Source organism: Orbicella faveolata, unplaced genomic scaffold, assembly GCF_042242905.1.
Source record: "Orbicella faveolata isolate gen_17 unplaced genomic scaffold, um_ofav_v1 contig_12, whole genome shotgun sequence".
Lineage (NCBI taxonomy): Eukaryota > Metazoa > Cnidaria > Anthozoa > Scleractinia > Merulinidae > Orbicella > Orbicella faveolata.
Genome location: NW_028301539.1, coordinates 21186437 through 21206039, shown reverse-complemented (window position 1 = coordinate 21206039; position 19603 = coordinate 21186437). Strand labels below are relative to the sequence as shown.

Genomic DNA, 19603 nt, shown 5'->3' with positions numbered 1-19603 from the left:
GAAGACTCGTGAGGAAGGAGGGAACTCGGAAATGGCCTTTTCGTTAAAGTTCTTGTTGTAAAGCCAAATAATAAATACCAAAGATTCCTTACTAGGATAGGTCTTCCACCAACTACAGCGTCCGTGCTTGAGTAGGTCAGTTGATTTATTCAGTATTTGAAGATTCACGAATTGTCCTTGGATTAATAAATGTAGACTTATAACATTTCTACCTATACCAATATCTTTCCATGCCATAAGGTACATAATTAGGTTTTGACATTGTCTTTCCATCTGCTTCGATTGACTGCTAGAGCCCTGGCAGTCGCCCATGACTGCCACTCAACTGCTCGTCAAAAACCTTCAGAAACCTATCATTGCAAACTTGATAAACCAGCAAGTATAAATTTAACGATCTGGAACTTTATATTTCAGTTTTTTCCAAGGCCGTGCTAGGAGAAGTGGCGGATCTAGGGAAAAGGACTGGGGACTGTCGATCCCATCCGCTCTTTATTGAAGAAAATATTTGGGTCCAGGAGAGATTTTTTGTAGCGCACCTAGGCCACGAGCAGACTCCTTTAAATAGACTGAAATAATGAAATAGTGGATGAAAACGTTAAATGATTTCTTGGCTTGATCAACATGCCGAGCTGATCACTAGCTCGAATATTTTCTTCCCCCGACGCGTGATATCTCAAACGATGTAATGTTGATGTATAGTACAGTATAGTAGAGTAGAGTTAACAATTATTCCATGAGCGCGCGTTGGATATGAGATGGTAAATGGCCAACGAGGCCTGTAGGGCCGAGTTGGCTATAATCAATCTCATATCCAACAAGCGCGAATGGAATAATTGTTTTATTAAATTCGGTGCGTTTGTATACTTGGAAATTATGGCTTAATTTTATCGGATTTTAATTTTACAAAGCGACGGGAAGTGGATGTGGCAAAAACAACAACAAGTGGGAAATCACATGACATGCGCGCCGTTTGTAAAATTAGTTGAATGAAAAATTTGAAAGCGAAGCAAGCGAATTTGCTAAATGAAATTACAATCAAGTAATTCAAGGAACGTCTATCAAATGAAGGAGATATAACCTTGGTCAGAAAGTTTGAAAGCGTTCAAGTTCGAGTCATGGAGAAGAGCCGAATAATTTGTGCACTTGCACATTGCCATTGTAATAATGCTGCGGAAAACTTTGATCGCCATGTGACACAGACGTTGTGCCAAAATTATTCTCGACAAGATCTCTTTCAGGATTCCCTTGTTTTGAAAGCCTTGGCATTTCGAGCTGTATGTGTGGAGCTCATTGTTGGCCAGATTCAGAGTCAGGGACAGAAACTATCTTAGCGTCAGATTCATCTTCAGAATCTCCGAGGCCACCCTGATGGTTTTTTGTGGTTGGTAAAGAACCGGGCTTACTTCGATTCAGCTCAAAACACTCAACTCCTCGAGGTGTTTATCGCAAGGACATCGGAATTGTTGGCGCAAGCTGCCGTTGATTCTCTCGTCCTCGTCGGCCAAAAAAGAGACCGTGATAAAACTAGGTCGTCCTCTTTAGCTGTGCGGGATGTTTGCTCTCGGCCGATCCGAGCTCGCTTAAGTCGAACAGTTTCCTCATCTGCTCATTGGAAATTGGTTTCTTATGGACTGCGCCGGCAACGATGCCTGTTTTCCCGAGGCCTTTTACAAATGTTCTAATAGTTTATTTGCCTGGTCAGAGATAGTGAAAAACGGTTTGTTGTGTGGCGGCGAGCGAAGGAAATGATCAGTGGCGGCTCCAATGGATTGAACTTGCAATAAGTGCCGTCTTTCTTCCTCGCAGACGTGTAAAAACACTTCAAACAAACATCCAGTTCTTCTTTTGACATTTCTTATATCGGTTTCGAAAATTTGGTGCCACCAGGACTAGCAAGCCATTCTGTTAAGGTAAACATTGTTTTTGTTACATAATCTTCATAAACGCGTAAAATGTCGACTTAAAAGTTGCAGAAAATTTTGCAACTTTTAAGGGAAACTTAACTTATACGTACCGTTAAATAATCTAATCTCGAACTTTGTGGCTTTTTTGTTGTTACTGGGACGGAATTGTCCATAATTTCTTCTTCTTCTTCCTGGGCGACTCACCTCCTTCAATTCTGAAGATTCTAGTGAGCGTATAAATAAAAAACTACAAATTAAAATAAGGCTAAAATGCTAAAATAAAAACTAAATAATAATGATAATAGCAATAATGATGATAATAATAATAATAAAGTCAAAGTCAACGTCGTTTGGTTTGGCCTTGGTCAGGCGGCAGGCTTTTCTTGAAGGCCGTCAAGTTTGGTGCATTTACTGTTTCATTGGCCAGGCTGTTCCACTCTCGTATCGTTCTCGGGAAAAACGAGTACATGTGGTAGTCCGTCTTTGAGCGGGGAATTTTGTACGCATCTGAATTTACGTGCCGTGATCTCCTTTGAAGTGGAGTCATGAACTCTTGTGCGTCCATGGCTATCAAGCCTTTATGAATTTTATACATCATGCAGATTCTAAGTGTCTGTCTCCTAGTTTGGAGGGAAGTCCAGCCGAGCTCATATAGCATGTCCCCTACGCTGGATGTGTTGTTGTATCTGCCAAGAACAAATCTCGCTGCCCGACGCTGCACCATCTCGAGCTTATAGATGTTACCCTGTGTGTAAGGATCCCAAACGGTGCAAGCATACTCGAGGGTAGGTCGGATCAATGTTTTATAGGCAGTGGACTTGAGTGCAGTAGAGTTAATCTTTAGATTCCTTTTCAGGAATCGAAGAGTTCTATTAGCTTTACTTGAGATGGTGTCGATGTGTTTGTTCCATCTCAGGTCTGATGCTATAGTAACTCCTGTATTTCTTCTGTAGATAGCCAACCGAATCTGCTTTTTTTCATCCATTTTTTTGTCGATGAAACTTGGCTTCCCGCGAAAAAGTTCATGCCGAGCGACATTTACCTCATTCAATTCTATATAAGGTCAAACGCAGGTGTAATGGCTGGTAACCGAGATCCAGTGAACCAATCAGAAAGCTAAAATTGCATTATCCGAGGTTGAGAATTTAATAATATAGTATAGTATAGTATAGTATAGTATAGTATAGTATAGTATAGTATAGTATAGTATAGTATAGTATAGTATAGTATAGTATGGTATAGTATATGCTATAAATATAAAGTAAGATAGCAGTTTGTTTCTCCTTCACGCGTGCCTGCCACGCGACTCAGCTTGAAGCCTTTCCACAGTAGATCGATGAGTTATATTTCCCTCTGCATGCATGATATTGTATATTGTATATAGTTTATAAATAATAATGGAATTGTAATATAGCAAATCTTATTTTATTTATTTATTCATTTATTTTATTATTATTATTTTTTCTTTTTGTAACTTATGTTCTCGAAGATATTAGCTCTGCAGCTACTCTGTAAATTTCGAGCATAAATAAAGTATATGTATGTATGCATGTATGCTTCGGCACGTTACCAAAGCCTAACACTGTTAACCCTTGTTTCCTGTTTACAGGGATAATAAATTCTGGGCTTTAATACACGAGGATGAATTTAAAGGTCAAACTATTTCCATATCACTAAGTGACTCCGGTTACGTCGTGTTCGTTTTGAGCCAAAAAAGTCAATTTCTTATTGGCATTCACTGCTGATCCCTATTGACTATGCCAGTAGTAAGATTACACGGTGCCATTGACGATTTTTCACCTTATTAGGGTAATATTTGAATGTTGTTTGTTAAGTGTTTTGTTGGACGTACTTGACTATGATGTCATCTATTGTTTCTATTCTCAGAACCGATCAGTCTTCAGGTGAGATAGATCTTCCACTTTTTCTGGGAATCGACGTTAAGCTGTGAGCGAGCACGAAGGTTTGAATAGGAAATAACAAGAGAAATCTCCGTTCTTGGTTAAAAGATCCTGATATTGTTGTTAACTGAGTTTCGGAGCGAGTGATTGTCCTATTATCTATCTTTGAAGTACTATATTTTACAGTCTCCGTGTAAAATAAAGTAAACATACCCAGCTATTTTTGGTTATAGCATTATCAGATGTATAATTTTTTCCAGCTTTTTATGATTTGGTTGGCATACGTCATTTTAGCTCGTCAATGCGCGTTTGGAATGATACATCTCTCATAGACGTTAGAAGTATTTTCTTCAGTTTTCGAACATTTCTTGCCCAAAATTCGAATTAATATTAATTCGGTAGGATTCCAAGATTAGTTGCTCTGGGCATTATAAATGTAAATATGCAGACGTAGCAGTAGTAGTAAAACCAACTATTAAAGATGATATGCGGTTCCTTGTATTCTACGAAATACATTATGTTCGTGGCCAGAAGTATTTCCTGCATTCATAAAGAAGACACTAAGTCAAGTTGTTTCTTAGCTTATTAAATACAACCGTAAATTATGTTTTGCACAAAATTGCGATATATCTTTCAAACTTACCTTAGTATCACTATGTGCAGGAAGATGCCACCCGTAAGACGTTTCGTAACTTTCCACTGGTATTGTGCAAGCACAAACAACGTTCATGGACTACTTGAAAAGCTATTTAGCTCTGGCGTCTAATGCGCATGTTTTTGTTATTGTCAGTAATTCAATGCAATGTGACAGATTATTGACAGATCCTTGTCTGACTTTTTCGGCGGGCCTGGGTCTGTCAGAGCAGTGACAGTCGTCATTTATATATTTTTTTTGCTTTTATGCCATAATTTTGGTGCTTCTGTTCTTTTTTTGAAATTTCTTACTCTGGTTTATTTCCATTTAGCTCGAATCTGGGTGGGGGGCAGGGTTGCTGAGGCCCAAGCTGATTTCAAACAATTACTTTTATTGAAACAACATTTAAGCTGAAGTAGTCAAATATGGTCACTTTTCCTAAAATTTATCAGGAAACATATTGCATGGTGTGTTGATTGTTGGGTAACGTGGCTTGACGTTTCTATGGCAACTGTTCATTGTTGACCGCCAAGTCAGAAGAAATGTGCCAAATGTCCAATGATCGTGGCTGTCCTGATTTTGCAGTAAACGAGGGACTAGAACGCACTCACCAAATCGATCAACAAACAGCGCTTGATACACTACAAAGATCTAGGGAAGGGAGAAGTCCATTCACTCTTACCCACCACCTAAACAATGATGCAGCTAAGAACACGGATAACTAACTTTAAGGTACTCCAGGACGACTCTGAAACCGACACAATTTTCCCTCAACCAACACTTATCGCCATTACAAGGGACAAGAATCTCGGCAACTATTTAAAGTTCTCACTAGGTTGTTTTTGAAGAAAAACATGGTGTATTTACACACTCTCTTCCGACATGGAACACTTCCTTTTTGTTTGTTCGCAACACTGTCAAAGTCTCAGGTCCGAAACGACACTACACTATATAAACACATACACAAACCGCAATCCCCCACTTTGTTGTGACAGAGGGCTACCGCTAGCGGTTATTTTACCTTTGATAGACAGCTTGGTATTTCACTTGCCAGCCGACGCAGCCCAACAGTTTCTTCAGTAGAAACGAACAGCTCTGTAAATCTACAAGTGACATGTAATTGTGGAAGACAAGCTTACAGGTTAGTCAACCATCTAAAGGAAATAGCCATGTACAGCTAGATTTTCATTACAGAGTAAAGCAATGCCATGTCTTCCAAACTCACCTCCTAAAGCTGATAGCTTAACTACAGACGTTTTGAAACCACGAACGTCAAACGGAGATCTACTTTCTTGCTTATATTTTAGCGCGTTTTGTCTTTCCATCAATACGATGGAAAACTCTCTCTATAGCATTTGACTTCCAGTTTCCGATTTGTCTCCTAAAAACGTCCTTGCTTAAGGTTACCATATGCCTTTAAAGGTATCTCGCGTCCAAGGGATGTAGCGCGTCCGGTTTAAACTGTAGATATCTAAACCCCTATATCAAATTAAAGCTTATAGGGCTGGCTATCAAACTATACCAAGAGTTTTGAAATGAAATGAATTGTCGAACTTTTTACGTTTTTGCGTTTTTGTGTTTTGTTAGTTTTCTCTAGTTTGGGGGCGTTTTTAATAAAACAATTATTCCACTCGCACTTATTGGATAGTCTATGAGACGATTAAAGCCAACTCGGCGCTACGCGCCTTGTTGGCTATCTATCATCTCATATTCAACGCGTGCACGTGGAATAATTGTTACACATTAGGGATTTACCTCCAGGTCCAGATGAAGGAGTTTCAGTTCCAGTTGATGGTGTTACGGGACTTCCAGTTGGTTTAGGCTCAGGTCCAGTGGATGGCGTAGTGTATCCAGGAGACGGACTGGTGGATCCTGGCGTTGTTGGTCCTGGTAGACATTGGTTGATGCATCCGCAGTAGCTCTTTAAGTTGAAGATCTGGCAAATGATCAGTATAATTTTGGTTATATAAAGAGTATAATTACCTCAAAGCTATCAACTCAGTTTTATCGGTTTCCTTTTCATGCTCACTATACGGGGAAAATCATCATTTTTTTCTTTAATTTTTGATATAACTGTTCAGTTTCGAGGACTGCTCAATGTAATTGAGCTGCTGGCTTCTACCCTTACCATAACAAATAACGAATCAAAGCATGTTACATGAATGCTGCATAAGCCGCGATAAGGTCCGTAATGCTAGGAATGACCCCCCAAACATACATCTTAAGTCATAAACCAAGACTGAACATGGGGACGGGGAGAGTATATGACACTTTCAACCTTCAATAATTAAAAAGCCTTGGGCTCGCTCTATGAGATAACATCGTCATCTATAAATCTCCCTTCTTGAACGTCATTGGGTTAAAATGATATGAAATAATAGAAGTTCTCACCATATCTGCTTCGTTTGTAAGAGTGAACTTTGGAGCTTCCTGGGAATTGTTATTGCATTCTAGAGTAACTCTGGATACCGGTCCAGGGATGTCTGGGTTATATTTACTTAGAAAAAGAAAAGGAGAGAAGACTACATCACTAAGATTAGCGTATTTCATTGACTAAATGTTTACGTTAACGCATAGTCTCTTAGCCCATTATGTTAGCCAAGAGCCACTTCATAAACTACCCTTTGGACTGTGATTAGGCAGTCCCCTTACCCACCAGGGTTCCTAGGCCTGTCAGGTATCTTGATGCGACTTGGGAGCGCTACTCATTCACCTGGACGGAATGCTAGTTCAACGTAAGTAACCCAGCCTTCAGCCAGACCACCCGTGAGAAAGCCCTGCTTGTCGGGAAATCGTTTACTGCCCTTCGCTACAGAGGATATATGTTCAGTATAGATAATGAAATAAACATTCCTACGAACTCCGAACAATTGTGCTTACTTACTGTACAGGGTATACAAGTGCAATTTTCCCATCTTGTGAAATGTCACACTGAACTTCTTTCTGTTCACCAATGTTAATGTAGTCAGGCGGATCTCCTCCCGTATTGTACTTACATAGCTGTAGATAAAAACAAACCTGAAGTAAACGATCGCAAAAATTTGAGCAAAATTGGATTGCAAATTGGTAATTTCTGAAGAAACGTTTAAAATATCGAGGAATGTGTAAAAGACAACTATCGAGAGCATTTCACTTGTTTTAGCATTCTTTTAAGAACTAAAACTGTCCATGATATCGTAGGTTATCGAGTAAGTGACTTGCTATTGCAGGACAACAGAGTGATAGATTTGCTTCTGGTTGGTTGATGTTCAAATAAAAATTTTCAAATGTTGTGTTTAAAGCGAAAATGGGCTTAGCTACACTAAGATAGTTCTCAGGCATGTCACTTAAACTGAAAGACAGAAATATTTCAAATAAGCATTATAGGCTTAAAATTCCCAACTGGCGTGAGGCGGACCAGTCTACTATTTAGAAACATGACCGAGGAGCTGAACTAGGGTCTACCGAGAAACAACTCCAGCTTAGTGGCCAGAGCGGGGCTGTCCGGCTGTCATACTGCGAAGATCATTTAACTCATCTCATGTATGTCTCTCATCTGCTCATCATCTCTTCATCTATAGTCGATTTATCTCCTGCACAAACTCGTTCCCAGGGTCTCTCATCTTCCTGGGAATGAGGTTGTCTCCTGCATTTATTCCCACCTTTCTTTGTTTGCCATAACAATAGTACCATTTTTCTGATGCTGTTTTTGTTGTTGCTAAACTTCGTGATTGAGAAGACGCTGTAAACCTCTCCTATTTATTAACCATGCCGACAACTCAAGTTGTGTACGAATTGTGTACGAAGGAAGCGTTTGATTTCTGGTAATTGGAAGTGAAATTGAATTAACAAAAGGAATATTGCAAGTATTTCCCGGTTACTAGAGTGATAGTAAATTACCTTGGTTTGCCATCTGTTCTTCGATAGGGAAATAAGCTGTATGTTCCTTCGCTTGTCACACATGTACAGTTGTCTGATAAAGTGGGTATGAGATTACATCCTCCACGGATAACCAAAAGCAGAATAATTACGAAATATAACAGCAATTGCCAGATGAGGTTCTTCATTTCACCCTGAAAAAAAAATTAAATAAATAAAACCTTGGTTATTTATGGCATAGCCTGCGAGTAGGCTCACGTTGGAGCACAAGCGCGCGGCGTAGTCGCGAGCGCGAATGACTTTCTTGGCGCCTCTTCACCAGACTCCTTCCCGCCGGATCGCTTTGCTCTTCGCCGCTCGCGCGCGTGACTCAAAGGTGAGCCTGCCCGCACGCTACCCTTTTGTGATCCAGGAAAACGAGGCTATGTACTTTTACTGAATAGGGTGTGATAATTACACAATCCTACTTTCTATTGTAATGAAATTGCCTGACTGTCTCGTGATTCTTGCGCAACTCCAAGGTATTGTCTAAGCTAGCAAATGACGGCAATACGAACGCAGCAATCCACCCACCTTTACCCTTGAATGACCTACACATGTAATGTCAATACCCGATACAAATTGAATGTATTAACGAGGAGGTGACATAAAAACTTTTATTTGCATGCAAATAAATTCATTTCATTTTTTGAGAACTTCTATTCTGAAAAAAGTCAAACATCCAGAGCACTGAGATTCAGAACAAAAGAACACAAAAGAGCCGTCCTCACAAGTGACAGGAACTCTCTTTTGGCGCAACGCTGTATGAAAAACAACCACGAACTTGATTTTAATAATGTCAAGGTCATAGACCGCTGTCCCTTGTGGTCGCGTAGATTGTTCTTGGAAGCGTGGCATTCCATTCGCGAACCGAACTCAATTAATGACCACGCGCATATTCCAGACATTTACAAAATGCTAAATTAATCCCTAGCGAGTTCCTCACATTCTTATAAACATCTCATTTACATTTAGACGCCGTTAACATTCATTTCATCACAGAAGAAGGTTATAGTATTTTAGCCGAAACGTCTATTTTAAGATTTTTAAGTCAGTGACAACAACTCTTGAGATAATATATGTATGTATGCGTGTATGTATGTATGTATGTATGTATGTATGTATGTATGTATGTATGTATGTATGTATGTATGTATGTATGTATGTATGTTTCGGCACGTTACCAAAGCCTAACACTGTTAACCCTTGTTTCCTGTTTACAGGGATAATAAATTCTGGGCTTTAATACATGAGGATAAATTTAAAGGTCAAACTATTTCCATATCACCAGGTGACTCCGGTTACGACGTGTTCGTTTTGAGCCAAAAAAGTCAATTTCTTATTGGCATTCACTACTGATCCCTATTGACTATGCCAGTAGTAAGATTACACGGTGCCATTGACGATTTTTCACCTTATTAGGGTAATATTTGAATGTCGTTTGTTAAGTGTTTTGTTGGACGTACTTGGCTATGATGTCATCTATTGTTTCTATTCTCAGAACCGATCAGTCTTCAGGTGAGATAGATCTTCCACTTTTTCTGGGAATCGACGTTAAGCTGTGAGCGAGCACGAAGGTTTGAATAGGAAATAACAAGAGAAATCTCCGTTCTTGGTTAAAAGATCCTGATATTGTTGTTAACTGAGTTTCGGAGCGAGTGATTCACTGGAAAAGTTGAAAATTTACATTGACATGTCAATTTTAATTTACAGTATGTAAATCTTGGTTTACATTCTTTGTAAATTACAATTTACATGTTAGGGTTTTGTAAAATAAATTTACAGGAAATTTACAGCTTTTAGTACAGCATGTAAATGTTCTGTAAATAGTGATTTACATTGTCTTTGTCGACAATGATCATTTGAAGAACATGTAAAAACCTGTAAAATATTTTACGCACTTTTACAGTATCTGCCTTTGTAAAAAACATGTAAATTGCTTTGCTAAACCATGTAAGAAACGTGTAAATAATTCAAGTGAATGCTGTAAAAAGTCTGGAAATGTTATGTTTGTAACCCTGTAAAAACCATGTAAACGAAAAAAGGGGGCCTGTAAGAAACATGTAAAAACCATGTCAATGAAAAAAGGGGGCCTGTAAGAAACATGTAAAAACCATGTCAATGAAAAAAGGGGGCCTGTAAGAAACATGTAAAAACCATGTCAATGAAAAAAGGGGGCCTGTAAGAAACATGTAAAAACCGTGTCAATGAAAAAAGGGGGCCTGTAAGAAACATGTAAAAACCGTGTCAATGAAAAAAGGGGGCCTGTAAGAAACATGTAAAAACCGTGTCAATGAAAAAAGGGGGCCTGTAAGAAACATGTAAAAACCGTGTCAATGAAAAAAGGGGGCCTGTAAGAAACATGTAAAAACCATGTCAATGAAAAAAGGGGGCCTGTAAGAAACATGTAAAAACCATGTCAATGAAAAAAGGGGGCCTGTAAGAAACATGTAAAAACCATGTCAATGAAAAAAAGGGGGCCTGTAAGAAACATGTAAAAACAATGTAAATGAAAGAAAGGGAGCCTGTAAGAAACATGTAAAAACAATGTAAATGAAAGAAAGGGAGCCTGTAAGAAACATGTAAAAACCATGTAAATGGAAAACCTAGAAGTTGCACGGGTGCGTTGGGGGGCTGTAAATAGCCTGTTAAAAACATGTAAATTAAAAAGGAGGACCTTGCAAAGGCTGTGAAAACAATTTAAATGAGATAATGGGGGCTTTTCGAAAAGCTGTTAAGACCACGTTAATGTAAAATGGAGGCTCTTAGAAAAAAAAGATCTAAATTTAAGAGAGGGCCTGCCTAAACCCTGCAAAAGCCATGTAATGGAAAAGTGGGCTTATTTAATATAACTCTGGTGTAACGGTTCAACCAACGGAGACTGTTCAAATGATGTAAATTCCAAGTTACCGACAGGTTCGCTATCCTCTTGTAAACGGTTGGTTGGATTTTGCAAAGAAATGAATGAAAAGTTACCCCGGCCAGGTTAAACTTGGGGGGACGGGGGGGAGAGGGAGGAAGGGTTGTCTCGGGTAACCGAGAACATATAAATGGGACCTTTTAAAGGCGCGTAAAGTTAAAATGTAACACCGCCCTAAAGTTCCGTAAACCTACCGTGAAGCCTCCATTAAGGTGCCTTTTACGTTGAAGCATTTGAACTTCTCTAAAGTCCAAGTATGTGCTATAGTGTGCTTTAAATTGAAGGGTTGGGTTAGAAGGTATGCACCAAACTAAATCGCTGCATTGATCGACACCGCACTAAGCTGTCTTCTTGTGAACTTTACGCGCATCCACAACGTCAAAATAAAACTAGAATTGTTACTGCACATGCAGGCGTCCCAAGCTTACGTCTCTAGAAAAGAGAAAAATTAATTCTCGGACACGTACGTATTTATTCATGAAGGACCATGAAAGCGTCACGTGTTGTGTGAGTTCAAGACGGAAAGAGCCCAGGTTACCGAGTTTGAACTGACGCGAGTTAGGTTAGGCAGGGAACCATAAGGGACACGGCCGGCCCAACGACCGTTTTCTCTCGAATGCTTTGAAACGCTGTTTTAGGCTATCTGGTGTACTTTGAAAGCTCTATAGGTTAATTTTAGGTTGCGCAAAAAAAAAAAAATTTATCTGTTCGGTTATTCTAGAGGAGCTTGAGTATTCTCGTACTTATTAGGGCTTTTTTGTCCATTTCCCGAAAACGTTAGGACTTATCGCCTTTCCGAAAATGATAGCTGACTTTTTTTCGGTACCAAAATGACATTTTTTTTGTTTTGTTTTGTTTTGTTTTGTTTTTTTGGGTGATTTCTACCGTTCTGTGCTTTCATTGCCGTCACTGTTATCCCAGTCCCTTTGTAAGAGCATACCAGCCTTGTGAGTACCCGATCTCCAACAAACAGGAATCAGCGGTCTTCTTGTTAGGTACCAGGTCCTCTCGGTTCTCCCGCCATGTTTGGCAGTTCGTTGGAACTTGCATCGAACTCGAGCTCTGTTTTAGCGGGCCAAAATCCACTCTACCTTCGCTTCGTCATCGTGCACGGTTTCAAGGCAAAGTTTTCCGTTACCCACAAGCTGAAGATAGCGATTACAGGCAACAACAACAACAGGTAAGCAAGTTTTGCATAAATTGAACGAGTAGAGTAAAGTAACGTCAAGATACGTTTACATTTCGTTTTGCCTTTGGTTGTGAATGTGTCATTATCAAGGAGAAGTTACATTGCTTGTGGAATCGACTTTGTTGATGTTTACCTGCCGTGCATAAAGAGCTTTATTATCTGTTATTATCTGTTCTCGATAACCGAGTAAGAGCATGCGACATTTGTTATTGGCTTATATGCACCTTATGATTCCTTCTGATGCATTCTCTTGTAAGGTTATGTTGCCCTCTGATGTGAATGCTAGTAAACTAAAATGTAATGTGCCATCTTCAGCAGAGAAATTTCTCTTATGCTAGTGTAAGTATTCTGAAATTACTCAAGTGTCTACAGTTGTACCTACATGCAAGTTACAATATGCTACACAACTGTACATGGACATTGCACCCACTGGTGCTGATAGTAAGTTAAATGTTGTGAAATTTTCTTTCACAAAAAAAACACTACGATACTTTATAAAGAGGTATACATGTACCTCAAACTGTCATGAAAACTACACAGGACTTGAAAAAAAAAAAAGGAAGAGTAACTTGCTCAGGCAGGAAAATCTACTTGTCTTGGACGACACAGTATAGTCAATCGATTATTTCATAACAATCAATAGAAAGTAGTCAATGATATCAGAAATCAATACAAGGATTCATCATGAGTAATCGATTGTGATCAAATTTTCAATAAGCATTATCAATTTTGCTGATACTAGCTTATCTTTTAAGCAACATTTAATAAGAAAGAAATGAACAAAAGATATAAAGTGAAATATGAAATCATGAATACAATTGCATAAAAACATAACACTGTATCTTGTAAACAGAATATTTTGCTGGCATACATGTATCAGGGACTATGTTTTGGGGGTCTTTGGTAGTGCCTTTGAAATCTACATAAAAAAGTTACAATCAAACATTGTGTTGAGGGACACAATTTTTCTACAGTTTATGTGAACTAACAAAGAGAGGCCAACTTTCAATTGATTCTCTAATGACTGATAAATTTGGTAAAATCAAATCGATAACTTGAAACTTCTCTAGCATGTGAGTATGAATTTCTTTCAATTGATTGATAGCACTGATAACACTTACATTAATTTCAATTTATCGAGTTATATCAATTTACGGATCAATTTCAATCGATTGCCTTACCCTGGGATGACCAGACAGCACTTTAGAGCCCTGTTACAGCTGTACATTTTACTTGTACGAAATTGGGCTCTTACCAAATACATGTAGGTTTCATGTGTCATGCATCTGTTCATTCATCTGTAGCAGGGCAGGAAAAAAAATTGTAAGTCACTTGCCCAGTGGGGCAGTCAATTTCAGTTTTCACTTGCCCCCATTTAAATATTAGTTCCCAGTGTGGTGGCCAGTAAGGAAATCAGAGGACAAATGCGAATGAAGTGCGCTCGGATTCCTAACTAATTCTTGCTTTCAACCTAATAATTAACTAATCTTTCAGGTCTTAAGTTTTGAAATGGAATGACTGGAAATTATCATTTATCAAGCTGGCATTTTTAGTCAGACTCACAAGACCACTGAGGCTACATTGTAATTTCACTTGCCCACCGGGCCACTGAACTTCTATTTTCACTTCCCAAGAGCAAAATTTACTTGGCTGAGGAAATCAGACCTGGGTTTTTTCTGCCCAGAGTAGATCACAGATAACACCAAAATGTGGTAAAAACAAAAAATATTCACATAAGCCATTACCAGAGTTTGTCACAGAATCTGTGAATTTTTCAGGCATGTGTCACTGATGTTCTTACCACATTTTGATGTCTTCTGTGATCTATTACTGAACAGATGCACGACAACATAGAATCTATCTGCTTCGTAATACATAACAAAGAAACAAAAACAAACATTTATGACACCAGCTGTACCTTTGTCCACCAATAGAGCATAAGTGCACATAAGAAACAATCAAATTGTGTTTGCAAATAACTTGACTTATTATTTAAACATTGTTTGATAGGAGTTTGATTTATTGTGCATGAATATTACAATGTAGAAGATAGTGAACATTGAATATTTACTGCCACACATTTTGAGTTTAGTTCTTCTACATCCTCTGACATTCACTACCTTCCAATCAGAGATGCAAAGTTTTTGTCACACAGTAGCTACAGATGTAGATGTAAGATCTGTTTGATTGATGAATATCCAGGGCTCAAAATAATGGCCGGTCAACGGGCAATGTCTGGCCAGAATGGTGACTTGACTGGCCAAAAACTTCACTCGCCGGTCATGTTGACCAGTCATGTCATGTTGAGACGGTCATGTTGTTCATTCTTGAATAAACAATCAAATCCCCAACTGTAAATCTGAGAGTTTTTAATCTCTTTTTTATTATGACCTCTAATGAAAACATACACCAATGCATACATGTATCTGTTCGAATGGCTAAAGACCATTTGCTTGCTGTTTGTCATGCGTTCAAGATCGATAGGAATGCCATTGGAGTGACTGGGGTTAAATCCATTCGGAAAAATATTAAGCCAATTTTTAAACGGTCTAGCAGTGAGTGGAACAAACAAACTATATTTGTGGGTTTAATTTGGCTCACATTACATGTACTTGATTTTTGCGTAAATATCCTGACCGGTCAGAAACGAGACGTGACCGAGCTAAAATTACTTTGGCCAGTCAACATGACCGGCTACAGTCCGATTTCAAAGGTCACAGTATAAATTGGAATGATAAGAAACAAAATAATAACTCCCGTGTAAAATTCGCTGATTGATATCATACACAGAATTTGCTGATTCATACTCAGACATAACTTATTTAACGAAATGTTTTATGTTACTTGTAGGATGAACTTAAATTGAGAGTGGTCAATATATGCATACTCCTTGGCATTGATGCTTGATCAGGAAAAAATCAGCCACTGAGAAGTCTACAGTACTTATGACTCTATAAGGGGTCCAAGGCCCATTTCTTGAAGGTCCTGGAAACTTTTCGGGCCCACAAAGCCATCTTTAATTGAGCTGTGTCTAAAAACTAAGAGCTGTATATGCCTGAAAGTTCTTGTGTGAAGGAAACCTTTGTTCATATTGAGAATAAGCAATTAAAACAGCTCTGTTAGCATAAGATTTGAGATTTTGGTGTGGCTTTCTGGGTGCGAAAACTTTTTGGGACCTTTGAGAAATGGGCCCCTGGTGGATTACAGTCTAACATGGTGACCTTCAACACTTTGATATGGTCTGGCAGCTTTCTGGCATAAATTCAACCACTTTAAACATTTTTTAATGCTTTGAAGTATCACCTACCTGTGTTAGTGAATTAGCATCAAATTTAAATATCTTAGATTGCTAGGTTGATACTTATTGTTCAATACAGCAGCTATAAGATTTCATCATAAAAAGAAAAGGCTATGTTTACATACATGTAGTACCAGAACAATACATGTAATTTATTAACTTATGATGTGTTGTGGGAACTATGGTACTAGATAGGCCTTTCAATTTCAACAAGCCCCCTATGCATTTTTTTTACAGTACAGCTTTTTGATCACAAAAAGAAAACATAAAATTTTGAATATTGTTTACAGTGAATGTTTTGTCAGGGGTCCAAAATGTTTGTATTGTTTGGATTCCGTACAGTTTTGGAAAAAGAAGGAAACTGTGACTTTGTAAACATAGCCTAAAAGATGTCAGAAGCCTTGTTTTATGTTATGCAATGTAGTATTCCTTTAGCATGAATGTTTTTATGATGAATTTAAAATGTCAATCTCTATCTTGTGGTAAATGTTTTTTCTCCCTATTTTCTGTTATTTCAAAAGAACAATTCACTCTATGAAAAAAGTTGATCAATACTTCACACTTACATTGCAGTAATTTTCATAATAAGGTAAAGGTAAAGCCCGCATACGAGCCACGTGGCCCAACAGGCTGGAGCTTATCCCGCTTTCTGTAGCAGGAAGCGACTAGTACTATTTGTACTCCCCCTGGATGAGATGCCAGTCCATTGCAGGGTTACCCCACCATTAAATTCGCTAGTATCCACTTATACACCTGGGTGGAGAGACACTGAGAGTAAAGTATGTTGCCCAACAACACAACAGAATGTACCCGCCTAGGGCTTGAACCCGGATCGCTCGATCAGGAGTTGAGTGCACTACATGTAACTACGAGGTCATTGTGCCTCCCCCATTTTTCATAATAATTAAGGCTAATTTAATCCTACATTAATTACTTAGTAAGAAAAAACAGTTTATTCATTCATTTTATGACAAAGGTATTATCGTTATGTTACATTTGACTTTGTGGATTTAGTGTATATTTAAGACAGGTATCTATTCGCAAACAATTTTGATTTAGTAATACACCTAAATTGCAAAATCTTTACTAGTTGTAGCTGACAACAGTATAGTTCTTAATAATTTTATTATTTATGAATTAAATAGAGCTGAATATGACATGGTTTCGCACAATCTTGAAAAGGTCTTGAATTTTAGTAGTCTTCTTGAAAAGTGCTTGAATTCGGTTAAAGGAGCAGTCATGGTATTTTAAAGTACAGTATTTTGGCCATGCACAAAATTACATTTATTTAAGTCGTCTTGGTATGGATAGATAGAAAAGAAAACATGTTTTATTTGTTGCAATGTATACATTGTAAACCTTATTCATGGCATATAAAACTATTTGAATTTTACTGAGTTTGTTCTGATTGCAATAAACTTCTGATTCTTTATAAATTTGCATATTTTCTACTATTATAATTAAGGTCAACAGATTTGATTACAATAAAACAGTACATTCCATGCATTTTTCTTCAAGTTATTATTTACAAGTCATTTATCGTACAGGGTTTCTGCCTTCCTTTTTAGATTTCCATGTTATTTACAGGCTCCCTTTTTCCATTTCCAGGTTATTTACAGGCTCCCTTTTTCCATTTCCAGGTTATTTGCAGGCTCCCTTTTCCAATTTACAGGTTATTTACAGGCTCCCCTTTTCAATGTACATGTTATTTACAGGTTCCTTTTTTCGATTTCCATGTTATTTACAGGCTCTCTTTTTCCATTTCCATGCTATTTACAGGCTCCCTTTTTCGATTTCCATGCTATTTACAGGCTCCCTTTTTCGATTTATATGTTATTTACAGCCTCCCTTTTTCGATTTCCATGTTATTTACAGGCTCTCTTTTTCCATTTACATGTTATTTACAGGCTCCCTTTTTTGATTTCCATGTTATTTACAGGCTCCCTTTTTCGATTTACATGTTATTTACAGGCTCCCTTTTTCCATTTACATGTTATTTACAGGCTCCCTTTTTTGATTTACATGTTATTTACAGGCTCCCTTTTTCGATTTACATGTTCTTTATGGGCTCCTTTTTTGATTTCCATGTTATTTACAGACTCCCTTTTTCGATTTACACGTTATTTACAGGCTCCCTTTTTCGATTTACATGTTATTTACAGGCTCCCTTTTTTGATTTACACATTATTTACAGGCTCCTGTTTTCATTTTCCATGTTATTTACAGCCTCCCTTTTTTTTATTTACATGTTGTTTACAGCCTGCCCTTTTTTATTTACATGTTATTTACAGTATTATGGCAGCCTCCCTGTATTAAATTTACATGTTATTTACGGGTTTCCAGGTTGAATCACAAGAAATTTACAGGCTATTTACAGTATTTGCAGGAACAGTTTACATGTTATTTACATGATCCTAGCCCTTTGCTTTGAAACATTTACAGTGTTTTCTTCATCATTTACATGTTTCACTTAAAATATTTACATGTCTTTTACATGAAACCTCCAAAACATGTAAAAGGGGAAAAATCATGTAAATTATTCTTTACAGTCTCTTTTTGATTATTTACATGTTAATTACATGTTATTTACATACTCTGTAAATTTTCAACTTTTCCAGTGATTGTCCTATTATCTATCTTTGAAGTACTATATTTTACAGTCTCCGTGTAAAATAAAGTAAACATACCCAGCTATTTTTGGTTATAAAATTATCAGATGTATAATATTTTCCAGCTTTTTATGATTTGATTGGCAGACGTCATTTTAGCTCGTCAATGCACGTTTGGAATGAGGCATCTCTCATAGACGTTAGAAGTATTTTCTTCAGTTTTCGAACATTTCTTGCCCAAAATTCGAATTAATATTAATTCGGTAGGATTCCAAGATTAGTTGCTCTGTGCATTATAAATGTAAATATGCAGACGTAGCAGTAGTAGTAAAACCAACTATTAAAGATGATATGCGGTTCCCTGTATTCTACGAAATATATTATGTTCGTTGCCGGAAGTATTTCCTGCATTTATAAAGAAGACACTGAGTCAAGTTGTTTCTTAGTTTTTTAAATACAACCGTAAATTATGTTTTGCACAAGATTGCGATATATCTTTCAACCTTACCTTAGTATCACTATGTGCAGGAAGATGCCACCCGTAAGACGTTTCGTAACTTTCCACTGGTATTGTGCAAGCACAAACAACGTTCGTGGACTACTTGAAAAGCTATTTAGCTCTGGTGTCTAATGCGCATGTTTCTGTTATTGTCAGTAATTCAATGCAATGTGACAAATTATTGACAGATCCTTGTCTGACTTTCTCGGCGGGCCTGGGTCTGTCAGAGCAGTGACAGTCGTCATTTATATTTTTTTGTATGTTTTGCTTTTATGCCATAATTTTGGTGCTTCTGTTCCTTTTTTCAAATTTCTAACTCTGGTTTATTTCCATTTAGCCCGAATCTGGGTGGGGGGCAGGGTTGCTGAGGCCCAAGCTGATTTCAAACAATTACTTTTATTGAAACAACGTTCAAGGTGAAGTAGTCAAATATGGTCACTTTTCCTAAAATTTATCAGGAAACATATTGCATGGTGTGTTAATTGTTGGGTAACGTGGCTTGACGTTTCTATGGCAACTGTTCATTGTTGACGGCCAAGACAGAAGAAATGTGCCAAATGTCCAATGATCGTGGCTGTCCTGATTTTGCAGTAAACGAGGGACTAGAACGCACTCACCAAATCGATCAACAAACAGCGCTTGATACGCTACAAAGATCTAGGGAAGGGAGAAGTCCACTCACTCTTACCCACCACCTAAACAATGATGCAGCTGAGAACACGGATAACTAACTTTAAGGTACTCCGGGACGA

At 37.9% G+C, this 19603-nt stretch overlaps 3 protein-coding genes across 7 annotated transcripts in view; all 3 read right to left on the bottom strand.

Moving 5' to 3' along the window:
• The window catches only part of LOC110062866 (uncharacterized), a 14437-nt gene extending 8827 nt beyond the window's left edge, over window positions 1-5610 (bottom strand). For 2 of the 5 annotated variants that reach the window (XM_089282804.1, XM_089282808.1), the window contains exon 1: window positions 4449-5454. In XM_089282804.1, the coding sequence (XP_089138930.1) occupies window positions 4449-4535 (87 nt within the window). In that variant the 5' untranslated portion in view covers window positions 4536-5454. The other 3 variants (XM_089282806.1, XM_089282805.1, XM_089282807.1) reach the window with 3 other exon arrangements.
• LOC149117138 (uncharacterized) lies at window positions 2098-4442 on the bottom strand. The gene has a single exon (XM_089282814.1). The coding sequence runs from the start codon at window positions 2887-2889 to the stop codon at window positions 2245-2247; it is 645 nt and encodes a 214-aa protein (XP_089138940.1). The 5' UTR covers window positions 2890-4442; the 3' UTR covers window positions 2098-2244.
• On the bottom strand, window positions 5538-19603 carry LOC149117137 (uncharacterized). Its single transcript, XM_089282815.1, has 5 exons — window positions 18861-19603; window positions 8319-8491; window positions 7324-7439; window positions 6831-6961; window positions 5538-6375 (listed from the first exon to the last, which is right to left on the bottom strand). Exons 2-5 carry the CDS (start codon window positions 8483-8485, stop codon window positions 6151-6153), a joined length of 639 nt encoding a protein of 212 aa, XP_089138941.1. The 5' UTR covers window positions 8486-8491; window positions 18861-19603; the 3' UTR covers window positions 5538-6150.

What these genes read in the sequence shown, in the direction of transcription:
- LOC149117137 (XM_089282815.1), bottom strand. Translation starts at nt 8,485, where the DNA reads ATGAAGAACCTCATCTGGCAATTGCTGTTATATTTCGTAATTATTCTG. An exon ending in AGAACAGATGGCAAACCAAG is followed by an intron (nt 7,440 to 8,318) that starts GTAATTTACTAT and finishes TTTTATCTACAG; the next exon opens with CTATGTAAGTACAATACGGG. An exon ending in TTACAAACGAAGCAGATATG is followed by an intron (nt 6,376 to 6,830) that starts GTGAGAACTTCT and finishes ATCATTTGCCAG; the next exon opens with ATCTTCAACTTAAAGAGCTA.
- LOC149117138 (XM_089282814.1), bottom strand. Translation starts at nt 2,889, where the DNA reads ATGGATGAAAAAAAGCAGATTCGGTTGGCTATCTACAGAAGAAATACA.